General features: G+C 34.6%; 1 protein-coding gene across 4 annotated transcripts in view; it reads left to right on the plus strand.

Moving 5' to 3' along the window:
- FANCL (FA complementation group L) overlaps positions 1 to 16192 on the plus strand; it is a 79847-nt gene that overhangs the window by 11992 nt on the left and 51663 nt on the right. For all 4 annotated transcript variants that reach the window (XM_059078796.2, XM_067007566.1, XM_067007564.1 and 1 more), the window contains exons 4-5: positions 2211 to 2267; positions 7431 to 7531. In XM_059078796.2, the coding sequence (XP_058934779.2) occupies positions 2211 to 2267; positions 7431 to 7531 (158 nt within the window). The remainder of the gene's footprint in view (positions 1 to 2210; positions 2268 to 7430; positions 7532 to 16192) is intronic.

Genomic DNA, 16192 nt, shown 5'->3' on the forward strand with positions numbered 1-16192 from the left:
TTAAAAAAATTTTATAACTGTAAGTTTGTACTTTTGACATCCTTCACCCACCATCTACCTCTCCATCCCAATTCAGTTATTCTCAATGTTTAGGTTCCTCCACCTGAAAATTTCTTTAAAAGATTTTTGTTTGTTTGTTTCTCTAATCAATTACTGAAGCAACTGAAAATAATGAAATGCCTCTTGTAGGAAAATAAATGTAAGTAGAACTGCCTTTCTTTTGATGCTTTATTCATTTGTGTGTTTTTCCTGATTTCCTATACTTTCTCTCTTAAAGCAGGTTATTATCTATGAAACTGACAATGACAATTACTCTCACTTAAAGCAGTACTGAACGACAAAGAAATATAGGAAATAAACTATTTGGTATGTAGAATGTAGGCTGTCACTCCTGGCAGTATAATTACAGCAGATTTTTAAGGGGATGTTTAAACTATTTCTCTCTTTTCTCTTCACCACCGCTTCCCCATCCACTGAGACTATATTGTATACAAAAGTTTAAGAAATGAATCTAATGAGATATCTAAATAGCTTGAAGAAAAACTGTTAGTGAAGAGTAATAATAATAATAATTTCTATAAGTTTTTCTCCACCAATTCACCAAGAGAATTCCTAGAAAAAGTTCCAATTACTTATCTCCTCCCTGCCCTCCACTTGGTCATGTAGAACCCAGTATTAGTTTCAGTCTTTGTTTTATTCCAAAGTCCAGTTCTGAATGTTACTATTCTTTCCTTGTATCATTTTTAACTTTAGTAAATATGGGTTGGGGGGGGTCAGCAATTTTTTTTCTGTGAAGGGCTGGATAGTAAATTTTTCAGGTTTTGTGGACCCTTAAGATCTCCATCATAACTACTCTACTGTGCCCTTGTAGCACCGAAGCAGCCTCGACAAGAGGTAAATGAATAGGTTCGGCTGCATTCCATTATGACTCTGTTTACAAAAACAGCTATTGGGATGGATTTAGCCTCTGAGCTGTAGTTTGCACACTTTGGTATAATTTATTATTCCTCTCTAGTAAACTACAGGGGAAATATTTTATAGAAGCAGGGAAAGTCAAAGACTTGTTCTACAAACATGTGCCCACACAAAGCTGTGTTAAGATGTGAATCATATGTCTCATGTATTGTTGAAATATCGTTGATTATTATTTTTCTCATGTAAAGACAGAAATTTACATATCCACTTCAGAACTGTGTGGTGGTAGTGCAGTGCATCAGAAAAAGTAACAAAAATAACATTTTGATTTCAAGCAGAGAAATGAGGTAGAGATTTGTCTAAGAAAGCAATTTTAAATGAGAATTTTTTTTGCTTTTATTCTGTAATAATTTTCTTTTAAGAATCAAAGATTTCTAGGAAATGGAGCCATGACACTTTAATTCATTATACTTCAGAAGTTATTTCCTTTTTGTCATTTTATTGTAACTGTTCTACCTTATTGAAAGATTGACTCTTTTTTTTTTTTTTTTTTCTTTTTGCGTTACACGGGCCTCTCACTGTTGTGGCCTCTCCCGTTGCGGAGCACAGGCTCTGGACGTGCAGGCTCAGCGGCCACGGCTTACGGGCCTAGCCGCTCTGCGGCATGTGGGATCTTCCCAGACTGGGGCACAAACCCATGTCCCCTGCATCGGCAGGCGTACTCTCAACCAGTGAGCCACCAGGGAATCCCAGATTGACTCTTTTTGAATTAATATGGGTTAGTTGTGAAAGGAAAAAATTAACAATTATAGGTAGCCTTTAAGGTGAAGGAAAAAAAATAGACAGTTTTATTGATTAGTTGTTAATTCATTACTCTGACTAGATTATTTTAATTGAATAGATTTCCTGATTTTTATATTTTATGCTCCTCTTGACACTCCATTCATACTTATTATTATTTTTTTTTTTGGTAAATAGTGCTGTGGTTTGCTAGGTTGCTAAACTTAGTAGTCAGTGCTGAAGAAATAGAGGAATGTGTGAGATTTTAAGTGACATTCTTACATAATTCAGTATATCTCACCAAAATAGATTTGAGGGCTTTAATTACTTTCAGATTGAAGTTGGTAAGAATAGTAGGGTTGATGACCAATACTTTAATTCTTATACTTTTAAGATGTAGATATAGCTAATACTTTTTTTTCCATATTCACACGGACTTGGATTTTATTTCCATTTCAGCACGTGGAATATTCTTTGTACACATGAAATTAATTGGAAATGTTGTTTTGATCTAGAGAATGCAGCACTCTCCTGATCTAATGAGCTTTATAGTGGAGTTGAAGATGGTTTTGGTAAGAATTTGTTTTCTAACACTGTCACCATATTCTGTAAATCTTGAATGTTTTTGTAATTCCTTTAAAAAACCAACATGATTAGAACTTAAAAGTTCTCAACTCCCAATCATTAATGTCTTATTTTATTCTGTGCATAAATGTGGATGGTACTTTTCTGAAACTGCATGAGACTAGAACTATGTGTAAGAACCAATTTGATTGTATCCTAAACTGGGCACACTTGACACTAGTCTTGGACAGGTGGTCCAAAAGAAGAAATAAAATATACCAATCAGCTATATGTATACATATATCCCCATATCCCCTCCCTCTTGCATCTCCCTCCCACCCTCCCTATCCCACCCCCCCCAAAGGTCGTCACAAAGCATCAAGCTGATCTCCCTGTGCTATAGCTTCCCACTAGCCATCCATTTTACATATTTCTTCCCCTACTGTTTTAGGAGAAAGGGACTGGAGCATTTTAAAAGAAACCCTGGACGTTGTATCCATTTCTCCATTATATGTCAGATTATATGTCTAACACTTAAGTGTTTTTTGTCTTTTTAAAAATATGCTGTTATAATCCCAATAAAGTTAGTGCTAATTCTTTATAGTTGCTTTGTTTGTATCAGTAGGCAAACACAGTCCACACATTATATTTAGTTGATATGTCTCTTAAGTTTCTTAATTACTTCCTATAGCAGCATCTCCTCTTTCCCTCACCGTTTTTTCCTTCTTCTTCTTGTGCCATCTACTCATTGAAAAGCCAGATTATGTGTCCTATAAAATTTCCTACATTCTGGATTTGGTTTATTAGATATTCATGGTGTCTTTTAACATATTCTTCTACCTTTTTTGTAATCTGGTAGTTAGATCTAAGGGTCTCAACAGAATTGGGTTCATTTGCTCTGGTAAGAATACTTTGTGCTCTGTACTTCTTACCCTGCATCAGGAGGTACATGGTGTCTGATAGTTCCTCGTTTAGAGGAGTTATGATTGATCAGTAGGTTTAGATCCATCTAATATAAAGTTTCCCATCAGCCTATCGCCTACTGATTTTAGCTTCCAATGACAGTCATTGACTACATCCACTATTTCATTAGGGAGTGCAAATGGTGATTTTTAAAAATCCATCATCTACATTTATTAGCTGAAAATCTTTTATAGAGAAGAATTTCCCTTCATCAGTTATTTGGTTAATTTGAGACATAGCTTATACTGGAGAGATAGGATAAATGCTTGTTTCTTTTTCCTTTTTTTTTTTTTTTTTTTTTTTTGCGGTATGCGGGCCTCTCACTGCTGTGGCCTCTCCCGTTGCGGAGCACAGGCTCCGGACGCGCAGGCCTAGCGGCCATGGCTCACGGGCTTAGTTGCTCCGCGGCATGTGGGATCTTCCCGGACCAGGGCACGAACCCGTGTCCCCTGCATCGGCAGGCGGATTCTCAACCACTGCGCCACCAGGGAAGCCCTCTTTTTCCTTTTTTTAAAAAGCCAATTTTTAGAATAATGAGTTGGTACTTAGCAACTCAAAGGAAACTAATGCTTTTTAAAAAAATATTATGAACCTGTGAGTTTTAAAATATTTGATTAACTTTAGTCCATTGCAGTCATTATTCAGTGCTTAAACTGTACCATTTTTGGTCAGTGTAAACCCCTTCATGTTGGCTCCTGAGTTCTTTTAACACAACCCAAGCTTTGCTTTATGACACCAGTTGCCCCAGTTTCATTAACTCATCCTATTTTTCCGAAGAGCTATGGTTTTCTTTGTAGGAAATGGTATTTAGATGCCACAGTCTCAAAACTGTAATGTTCATTGTAGTATTAATTCTAGGCCTTTTCAGTGGACAATGCCTGAAAAAATTGCTTTTTAGAAAGAAAACAATCATGAGTTCATTTCAAAATTTTCATTTCAAATTTGGCATAGGGATTTTACTTTGACTTTATGCTTATATCTCTTTTAAATCTGAAAATTTTCATTTCGAATATTAACATTGTTATTTTATTATGTTTTTACTTGTATGTTTTACTTATGCTTTTCCCATATCTATAAAATATTTATATTTGTTTTACAAAATTACAATACCAATATATAGTTACTAACAACTGAAAGCAGTTTGCTATTTCTTTGTGGTTCTTTTTGAGGCCTTCTTATTGTTAGGAGCAGCTGCCACATATTCAGAGCTTAGTTACTTGCTAGATTTGTCTTGAGTCCTTTTTTTAATCCTCATAACAACCCGCTGAGGTGGAGCTTTGGTGAAAAGTTTGGGATCAAAATAAAGAGTATAAAAAAATCAGATTCTAAAGTTTAAATTTTGACTAATAAATTTGTAAACCCTAATTAAAAAGGATGATCAAAATTCATTATCAATTTTGTCAAAGGCCACAACATGATAACCTTAAAAAAATGTAAGGTGAAGAAGTAAAGTATATTTTGGTTTACATCTCCTTGACATTGAACAAAAGTTTGAAAAGTTCCTTTTGTCTTTTTATTATAATTTTGATAACCTATACAAATAGGACGAAGGCAGTGATCCCCAACCTTTTTGGCACTAGGGACTGGTCTTGTGGAGGACAATTTTTCCACGAAGCTGGGGGGTGGGGGGGTGGGGGAGATGGGGGGATGGTTCAGGCGGTAATGCGAGCCATGGGGAGCGGCAGATGAAGCCTTGCTCACTTCACCTGCCTCTCGCCTTCTGTGCATCACTTCCTGCTGTGTGGCCCTGTTCCTGACAGGCCTCAGACCATCCAGGGCCTGGGGGTTGGGGATCCCTGGAGTAAGGAAACCAGAGTAAAAACTGTATATACTGTGGCTCGTTACTACTGAAGCTAACTTTAAGCTCTATCGGTCATTTAATTTTGAAGAAATACTCACTCGTTTAAAATAATTGGAGATTGATCTCCAATTAACAATATTCTATTTAGTACATTTGTTATTGCATTTCTGAGTAAAATCAGATCCTATACTTTAGCTTTCTAAAGGAATTGTGGACAGAGTTGGTGATACTATTGCACATTTATGGCACTGTACCTAAAAATGTAAGAATTAGTAGTTTATTGGGTTGTATTGTTAGTAATAGGGTTCATTTAATGTAATCACTGGTGAAAGTATTGAGAATGTTGCCCAAATAAAATCAGTAGGTGTTGATCTTATTTCAGGAAATTTTGTTAAATCTCTCATGGAGTTTCTTAGTAATAACTAGGCGTATAGTAGGAGCTTGTACATATCTGATAAATGAACAGTTGTTTTAAAAGAACTCAACAGGGTAAATTATTCCTTTTTTATGGCTGAGTCACTGATTACCTAAGTCCTCAAAACTTGGAAATGTTTAAAATTAGGAATTAAAACCTGTTTATAAAGCCTGTGTTCTTTCTACTATGTACCTTTACTTCCTTGTCCACAAAGGACACTTTGCTTCTCTGCCTTTGCCCTTTTCTCTGTTATAGTTCTAGAATAGGAATAACTTGTCTGACCCAAGGTAGAAGGCAGAGTTTACAAATGTCATAAACCTAGGATTAAAGTACATTTTTATTATTATCCAAGTTGTTGTTGTTTGTTTTTTTTTGTGGTACGCGGGCCTCTCACTGTTGTGGCCTCTCCCGTTGTGGAGCACAGGCTCCGGACGCGCAGGCTCAGCGGCCATGGCTCACGGGCCCAGCTGCTCCGTGGCATGTGGGATCTTCCCGGACCGGGGCACGAACCCGTGTTCCCTGCATTGGCAGGTGGATTCTCAACCACTGCGCCACCAGGGAAGCCCACAAGTTTATTTTTAACCTTTAGTATACGTGAATAGTAGTAATTAATATTTTTGAATTTAAAAAAATTTCCAAATAAATACTGTTTAGCTATTACATCTGTAAGTCCAGGAATGATATTGACATTATTATTAGTAGTATTAGTAACAGGATAATCTTAATAGTACAAATTTATTTCTGTGGACCATCAGGCTATCTATATACAGCATTAGGTATTTACTTTATAAAAAGCAGTTTATTTTTTGTCTTCTGGGAGCTTCCCTTCTAATTCACATTGACATTCTGGGCTTTACAAACCTGCTTTCACAGTTTGGTTTGTTTTCTTGTTTTTATCCTAAAGCAGATTTAGAACTGTATTAAAGTAGTTTCAGTAAACAGTTCTGATTTTGAAATGCTGTTTTGTAAAAATCTATTCTTTCTAGTGTTACCTCAATTGTCTCCTATCCTTGTTTTTTAAAAAAAAAAAGGATAAGGACTAATAAATATATACTTAAATAAAAATTTATACTTATTATTAGGGTTACCAGAAGTATTTATAATTTTTATACTTCTTCCCATCTGGTTTTGTTGTTTATTATATCTGGTTTTTAATTTCTTTATTGGATTTTATTAATTAATTTCTGGTTTTATTATTTCTTTTCTTTTTATAATAAACTTTTGATAATCCAGACCATATGAACACCTGTATAGATACATTTATTTTTACTTTCCAAATAAGATATTTGTCTAGGTTAGCACCTTTGAAATAACTGGTAATTTTCAGCCTCAGCAACTCTAGTGATGTTTGTATTGCTTGTAAAAATGTAGATTTTAGTTTTGTTTGGGGGAACATAAACCATCTTAAAGATATCATAGGTGGGCTTAGCAGGGAAAGGAGCTGTGATCTAGCCAGATAGATGGCAAAACACTTAGATGGTCTGGGAGTAATACAGCATGTAAGTCAGTGAAAGAAATTAACAGGTATATATTTATTGTGGTAATGAAGGGTTTTGTAAGAATGTGATTCACAAAGGTGTGCAAATATATCAGTCTAGGCAGTGTACATAGAGTTCAGGCTTTTCTTAAAAGGTACATGTTTCTTTATATCAACAGGAGTAGAAAAATAGTGAAGCCTTGAGAATGAGGGGGTTTTGTGTGTGTGTGTGTGTGAATTTTTTTCATCTCTGATAGGCATAATAGTCTAGGAGAACATGAGAGTCTTAAGTTTGTATGGTATAATAATTGACAGTTTTACATGACCTTCAGTACAGTCCTTTACCCTTTTCATGTCATTTTTTATGAGGAGGGGAATCATTCAGCTGGATTTTCTATAAAAATAATGTATACTTTAGTTAGGTGCAAAGATTACAGAATTGTGTTCCGTAATCAGGTACTAATAATTCATTGTGTAGCATTCCAAAGCTGATTCAAGTTTTTTCTTTTAAACAGGAAGTTGCTTTAAAGAATAAAAAAGAGCTGTATGTACTACCTCCTCCTCCCCAGTTCTACTCAAGCCTTATTGAAGAGATAGGAACTCTTGGTTGGGATAAGTATGTCTATTTTAAAATATTTTAGAAATACCTTTCTCTTACACATTTCAATTTAATATATTTGCAGTTTAGCAATTTATTTTGCACTGTTTTTAGTTAAAAGTGTCATGTAGTTAGAGTATCTGATCCTTTTTGTGGCTGTGAATTAAAGGTATATCATCATAAAAAAATTGACCTGCAAGGTAGCATTCTAAATATAATTTGGAAAAAAATAACATTTTTATGTACACAGTAAATTAAGATGTTGCCATATTTTCACTGAACATATAACGTTATTTTCTTTTTTCTTTTAGTTTTAGTGAGATATAATTGACAAATAAAATTTTTACATAAAGTGTACAGTGTGATGATTTGATATACCTATACATTGTGAAAGGATTGCCACAGTTGTATTAATTAATATTCATCACCTCACATATTTGCCTTTTTTTCTGACAGTTTTTTTGTGTTGGTTTTCTTGTTGCTATTATATGGAGGGGAGAATTTTAGGAACTTCTAACTGACATTTTCACTGACATCACCCAATATATTTAGTTTTATGTCTATTATCTTGCTGTATGTTTTCTATTTGTCTCATGTATTTTGTGTTTTTTTCTTCATCTGCCTTTATTTGAATTAATCACATTTTTTATTATATTTTTCTTTCTATTAACCTGTTAGGTATACTTTTTAAAAAATTATTTTAGAGGTTACCTCAGAGATTACAACATACACATAGCAAAATATACATTGTTATCTTTACCAATTTTCTTATATTGCGAGGATCTAAAACTCTTTAATTCATTTTCTCCCCTTTGTTGTGTTGTTGTTATAATGCATTTTAATTCTATATTTAAATTTGACAAACGTTATTATTGTTGTTTTTAAAGTCAGTATTTTTATACATACACACACAGTTATTTCTCCCAGTGTTCTTCATTCCTTCCTTACTGCATTTCTATCCTGTCTAGAGTAATTTTCCTCCTGACTGAAGAATTCCCTTTAATATTTGTTTATTGAGATAAAATTGACACAGAACATTAGTTTCAGATGTACACCATACTGATTCAATATATGTATGTATTATGAAATAATCACCACAAGAAGTCTAGTTAACATGCATAAGTACACAGTTACATATTTTTTTCTTGTGATGAGAACGTTGAAGACTTATTCTCTTAGCAGCTTTCACATATACAATCCAGTTGACCCTTGAGCGTCACGGGGTCTTATATGCAGGTATTTTTTCAATAAATATGTACTACAGTACTGTCCGATCTGCCATTAGTTTAATGTGTGGATGTGGAACTGCAGATATGGAGGGCCAACTGTGAAGTTATAGGTAGATTTTCGACTGTGTTGGGGGTTGGTGCACCTAACTGCCATGTTGTTCAGGTCAGCTGTTCAATATTATTAGCTGTAGTCGCCACGCTGTACATTACACTCCCACTAATTATTTTCTAACTGGAAGTTTGTGCCTGTTGACCTCTTTCACTCATTTCACCCACCCTCCACACCCATCTCTGGCAACCCCCAATCTTTTCTCTGTATTTATGAATTCAGTTTTTTAGGGTATGTTTTTAGATGCCACATTATAAGTGAGATCATACAGTATTTGTCTTTTTCTGTCTGACTTATTTCACTTAGCATAATGCCCATTATAGGTCATCCAGGTTGTTGCAAATGGCAGGATGTCCTTTTTTATGGCTGAAAAGTATTCCATTGTGTGTATATATATATATATATATACCACATTTTATTTATCTGTTCATCTGTCAGTGGACACTTGGTTTGTTTCCTTCCATGTTTTGGCTATTGTAAATAATGCTGTGGTGAACATGGGTGTGCAGATATCTCTTTGACATTGTGATTTTGTTTCCTTTGGATATATACCCACAAGTGGAATTGCTGGATCCTATTGAAGTTCTGTTTTTAATTTAGAGTGCATACACATTTATAATTGCTGCATCTTCCTTGTGGATTTTCCCTCATCATTAAATGTTTCTTTTTGTATCTAGCAATATTTCTTGCTTTATTGTCTACTTTGTTAGATATTAGTATAACTCTACTAGATTTTAATGCTCTGTTGAAATTCTCCATCTTTTTCTCTATTTTTTTTATGTTTGTTTTAAAATTTTTCTGCCTACTCCCATAATCTAGATCCCCTTGAGTCTCTTTTTATTTTTTTCTTGTGGTTTTCTGTCATATAGTCCTGCGTCTTGGCATTCCTAGTGCTTTTATTAATTTTTGTTAGTAGACTTAATTTTTTTAGAGTGGTTTTTAGGGTCATCGCAAAATTAAGAGGAGCGTACAGAGATTGCCCATATACTTTCTGCCCCCAAATACATGCATAGACTCCACCATTATCAGCATCCCCCATCGGAGTGGTACATTTGTTACAATGGATGAACCTACATTGACACATTGTTATCACCCCAAAACCATAGTTTATATTAGGATTTACTCTTAGTGATGTACATTTTATGGTTTTGGACAAATGTACAAAGATGTATCTGTCATTATAATATTGTACAAAGTAGTTTCATTGCCCTAAAAATTCTTTATGCTCTACCTGTTCATCCCTCCCTCTCCCCTGACCCTTGGCAACCACTGTTCATTTTACTGTCTCCATAGTTTTGCCTTTTCCAGAATATCATATGGTTGGAATCATACATTATGAAGCCTTTTCAGATTGGCTTATTTCACTTAGTAATATGTATTTAAATTTCCTCTCAGTCTTTTCATGGCTCATTAGCTCATTTATTTTTAGCACTAATAGTTCACTGTCTGTGTGAACCACAGTTTATTCACCTACTGAAGGACATCTTGGTTGCTTCCAAATTTTGGCAGTTATGGATAAATCTGCTGTAAACATCTATGTGCAGGTTTTTTATGTGAACATTATTTTTCAACTTTGTTGGGTAAATACCAAGGCCGAGACTTTTTTTTAACAGCAAAAAGTAAGGGTTTTTCTTTATTTTCACAATTGAATCAATACAAAATTGAATACTGTATAACAAAAAAAAATGTAAAACCTTAAATCTCTGTGTCTCTTCTCAATAACATGATTGCTTTTTCTTTGGGGGTTTTTTACCAAAATAACAAAAACAAAACAGCAAAAGGGGAGAAATGAGGAAACTGGCTTAATTTGTAGGCATTCTAGTTAATGCACCTTTTTTTCACTGTCTTGGCTGTTCTTCTGTACTTGCCCTTGGCCATTCAGGCTGCAGTGCTATGCCTAATATTTGTTGAGTGTTGGAAACTGTGTATTAAAAAGTTTGGAAGCTCCAGATGATATTTTCTTCTACAAAGGGTTTACTTTTTTCTTTGCTAGGAAAATAAAGTGGGGACAGGTTGCCATAGAGACTGAAATGGTTCAGGGTGGGTTGTAGTTTTTGCAGGGCTCTTATTGCTCCTCTCCCTCTCCCAGGCTATAACCCTCCAGAGCTTTCAAGCAAGAGCCAAGTGTGCTCATTTGGATTTCTCCCTTGGTAGATCCTAAACTCTAGCCTTTGTCTTCATTAGGCTAGTTTACCTTTAGCCCATTAGAGTCGGGGTTGCATTTTGGGCAGTGCTTCATATACCTCTTGTTTACTTTGCTTTTACCGGTAACCCTCCAAGGGTTCCCACTGAGAGCTTAGGGATGTTCACTGGGACGTTTTCCCACCGGTACGTTCTAAATTCTAATAAATTTCTTCTCAGTATTATGAGATTTCTAAATATTATCCTTTGTTTTTCATTGGCTTACTGCTTGGCTTTTTATCCTCTTATCCCTTGCAGTTTATTAAAAGTTTTGATGGAAAATTGACAGAATATATGGCCGCAGTCTCTGACCCTACCTTTTCACCAGATTCTGACCCTTTCAGTCTGTTATTTTTATTTCTCTATCCTCATGAGATTGCCAGAAATGCTGTTAGGGTTTTTGTTTTGTTTTTTTGTTGTTGGTTTTTTTTTTTTTTTTTTTTTTTTTTTTTGCCACTTACTAGCAGTCCTCCTTTTCTTGCCCTATGCCCAGAATTGCTAAATACCCTGAAGGAAAAATGGCTGAAGTGCTGGCTTACTTCTCCTCTGTTCCCCCTTCTTCAAGACCTTGGTCCTTCAAGTCCTAGTTGCTTTAGCAATTTTTTGACACCTTCAAATTTTTTTTTCTTTTCCCTTTCATCAGGCTACTTTAGTTGTTCTCAGTAGAAGTTTTGATTGTCAGTAAGGTACTCCACTTCAGCCAGAAATGGATGTTACATATAATTTTAAATGTACTATTATGGTGATACTGAGGACTGGTTAATGTGTATTCATGAAATTACGTTTTATTTGATAAGATATCATTCCTAAATAGGATTTGGGATGGATGAAACCTTTTTCATAAAATTTAGCAAAACGATGGAGGGGAGAGACAGAAGACAACTAATGAATTGAGATGCACTCTTAACAATTCTGCTGAATTTATGAAGATTTTTCTTAAGGCATTGATGTCATGGACCTGATCATTCTTTGGATTTAAAGTGATAGAAAAGAGAAAAATTATTTTGACTTATCTTCTGATGCTTAAATGTTAAGATCTTAGTGTTTAGAGGATAGTTAGGAATGGAGGAAGGGTTTGGAAAGGGAAGAAGAAATGTTCTTCTAGTTTTATTTCTGTTATTTTGATATAGTCAGTTTGAGGCAGTTTTCTAAGCAGATGTGACATTATTGGGAGAACTCCACATTATTGGGAGAACTCCAGTAATGAAAATCAGTTGAAGCATTGAGTATGTAAATATCAGAGTTTTGAATTGTTCATTTTTTTCCACCTATTATTTATTGAATGCCTATAATGTAAGGCAGTGAAGATACACAAGCAAGACTTAAGATTCCTCATGGAACTTACATCTAGTGGAAGAATCAGAATTTAAGTAGATGGATCCCAGTAGTACTTAATTCTAACTCAGATAGGTACTATGGTGTATACTTATAGGATTTTTGAGAGCTGTTAGCAACAAAGTTATAAGAGAAATAGTGCAAGTATATAAAATATTTTATGGAATAAATGTTTTTATAGATAAATAGGAAGTACTAACTTTTACTTTGCTTTATATACATTGTTCTGATAGCAGAGAAAAAGGAACAGGTTTCTAACTTAGATAAATAGATGAAAGCCAAAGGTAAGGATATGAATGCCTCTACCATAGCATTCATCACAATATAAATGTTTGTCTCCCCCTTAGATTATTATATATAGGAACTTCCATTTTTAAGTTCCTGCCAGCTACTTTATAGAGTTCTTGTTTAATTCTCAGAATAAGTTTCAAGATACATATTTTCAACCCCAGCTTTGTATACAAGGTGAGTCTATATTGCCAAGGCTGACCGCATAACAGTGCTCAGGCATTTGGCGTGAATGATGGCTCCCTGGAGTTGTGCTGTGGGGATAGCTCTGTTATGGAGCCTTTAGTAAAATGCCCTCAAGTACTTAGACATAGTTTTTATTAGTTTCAGCCTCAAAGTGTGACTATCGCACCACGGATAAAATTGGCCATGTGCAAAATGATAGTTTTGAAATCTGTTGCTTAGATTTATGAAAGCTCATAGTTTAATTATAGTGACTAGGATGCATGATTGAATTAGAATATACCTGCTGTTACCTAATCATTAGTTTCATAGTCTTTACAAATAAACAGTGTGTTAGCAGAAGAGAAGTTGTCTGCGTGGATTGATTGTGAGAAGCCAAATAGTATGATTTTGTCCGTATTTATCCAGCACTGTCTGGCGAAGTAAGAACATCTCCTTTCAGTTTTATTTTTGTGACTTAATTCTTAAATCAGGCCTGGTATACTTGGCACACTGATAATACTAGGTTTCAGGACCCTCAGAGCTACAAATGAGGCCTGAACTTTGCTCTCCCCATGCTGGAATTTTTACTTTGTGAGGTGCTGCCTGAGCAGCTGTCTAGCTTCTTAGTTTAAAATATCTTTTAAAATAACACACATAATGATTTACATGACAAATTGATTTAAATGGATTTTCAGAATCTTCATGATTCCTAGACCAAATAAAATATCTATCTTTTACTTACACTCTAAATAATAATCTTGTAGATTTGTTAGTGGAATAATAAAATCTGATAATAAAAGAAGGATTTTTTTTTTTGTGGTACGTGGGCCTCTCACAGTTGTGGCCTCTTCCTTTGCGGAGCACAGGCTCCGGACGCGCAGGCTTAGCAGCCATGGCTCACGGGCCCAGCCGCTCCGCGGCATGTGGGATCTTCCCGGACCAGGGCACGAACCCGTGTCCCCTGCATCAGCAGGCGGACTCTCAACCACTGCGCCACCAGGAAAGCCCCAAGGATTTTTTTTTTAAGGTAAGGAAGACCTTGCTGTGTTTTTAAATTACATACTTGAGATATCTAATCAGTTCTATAGTATCAAGCTTTATAAAAAATTAACTTAGAAAAAAGGAAATATTTAAAATATGATTGAAATCTTTCCTTTTTCCTCTATATTCGTATACCTTTTTTAAATAGAAATGACATTGAGAATTAGTAACTGATCTTAAGTTTGATTGCTATTATTGTAATTTCTATACTTGTTTCAACTTCTTTAAAAACATACTAAAAACAGCAAGTTGTCCTAAGGGTAAGATGAAGTTGTGGATGATTTTGGGTGTTATACTGGCTCAGAAAGGTGGGTGATGCAAAAAGGTGTCTTGATGGGTTTCTATTAACTTCTGCTTGTGTTGTGTTACAGAAAGGCTCCTTAAAGCAGTGAGAATTAAACAGAATTCTTGGGGTTTAATAGGATTTTCTATTTGATATTAAGAATGTCCTAAAGTTGAAAGCTTTGTTTGCTTTATAGAATGGCTGATTTATATTCCACTTTACCTAGGATAGTCCTAACATGTCTTTTATCGTGGCCCCTTTTAGTCTCAAAAGTGTCCCAGTTCAAAAGAAATGCATAGTCACTTTATTTATAGGATATCTTATGTTTGTTTTAGTAATCACATGGTCCTAGATAATTCAGAGCTTAAATGATTCAAAGTAGTGCCCTGATGGTTTTGTCCTTTCTAATGCAGCATATTATTTATCTCTTAGAGTGAGTAGATTTAAACTATCTGGCCTTTTAAGTTTATTTTGGGAAAGAGCTGAGTTTTACTAAATTTGTTGTGCTGCTGAAAGATTGTCAACATGTATTAAATTAGATTTTTAATTAAGTCCAATATTTTTGAAATGGACTTAATTCATTGATGGTGATATCCTCTATAATTCCCAGTGCATTTCAAAGAATTATATAACATATTGGGAGAAATGGAGATACTTGTTAATACTAAATTAATTCCAGTAATGAGACAAGGGCTTTAATTCTGGCTTATCAGCTGTGTCACCTTGGGCAAGTCACATAACCTCTCAGAGCTATATACTCTTCATTTTTTAAATGAAACCAGTGATGCTTAGTAATAAGGGTTGAAAAGAAACATAAGTTATGTGACTCATAATTCCTTGTGTAAAGTAAATATAAAGTTGTTGAGACACTAGTTCACCAAAAGGTCCAACTATATATGAGTTTTACAACATATAATTAGTGTTATGATTTAATTATCATAATGATAATTTTGTTGTATAATGCATAAGAATATGTTAAAAGTATGAATTTCATTCTAAATGACCTTTATAAATAGAGTGCTTTTACCTCATACATATATCCAAATCACTGAATGCAAATTATATGATAGTGAAAAAATTGTCCTTCTAAACATTGGTAATATGTTTAGAGTATCTAGTTAAACAGAATTTGCATTTAGTTGTTTAAAACTTACATGCAAATCAGTAAATATGAACCAGTGTGACAGCAGCTTGTTTATGTTCATGTAATACATAGAGCATTGACACATACATAGAAAAATAAAACTTTCATATTACTTATTTAAAAAAAAAGCTTATTTGATTGGGAGGCAAAACTTAACACGAAAAGGAGCAGTATGAGAGTTTAGAGAAAGGTGAAGTTCTTTTGCTCTACGGATAATTTAGGAAGGTTCTGAGAGGAAGTAGATATTGGGAAAGCTTGGGATGAATATAGAAAGCCTTAAAAGGGTAGGAATGGGAGAGGCAACTTTGTAGTGATGGAAATGTGCAGTTCATTTTTGGACTTTGGAGTGGATCAGTTGCTCACATAAGAGGATTAATATAAGGGCCGGACTGAAAGGTCTTGACTGTTAGGCTAAGGATTCTTTATATGCAGGTGATGGGGACTCACTGAGTATTTTTGAGCAAGTGGTTGATATGATTAAAAAGATATTTAGGAAGATTAATCTAGTTAATGGAAGGCAGGATAGACTGGTGTACAGAAAACACAGGGAGGAAAAATGTTAACTAGGGAGGTTGTCTTTTGAAGTAGTTAATGCTTAAAGTTGAGAGTGGAAATGGAAACTTTGGTGCTTTATTAAAACATGAAGGTCTTCAGTCTGCCTTTTGATGTTATTAGTACATAAATGCATCTAGATATTTAATGAAAAAAACTATAACTTAAGCTTTTGGTCAAAGTAAGTACAGTATTTCATGAGATATAAAGCACATTCATTCTGTTTTTCTATACTGATAACATTCACCTATTAAGAAGAACAACAAAAACCTCTCTGAAGCTTAAGTATTAATATCCCTTTCAAGTGTTTAAAAAACTTAACTCTTGGGCTTCCCTGGTGGCGCAGTGGTTG

The sequence above is a fragment of the Kogia breviceps genome, chromosome 11 (genome assembly GCF_026419965.1).
Source record: "Kogia breviceps isolate mKogBre1 chromosome 11, mKogBre1 haplotype 1, whole genome shotgun sequence".
In the NCBI taxonomy this organism is placed as follows: domain Eukaryota; kingdom Metazoa; phylum Chordata; class Mammalia; order Artiodactyla; family Physeteridae; genus Kogia; species Kogia breviceps.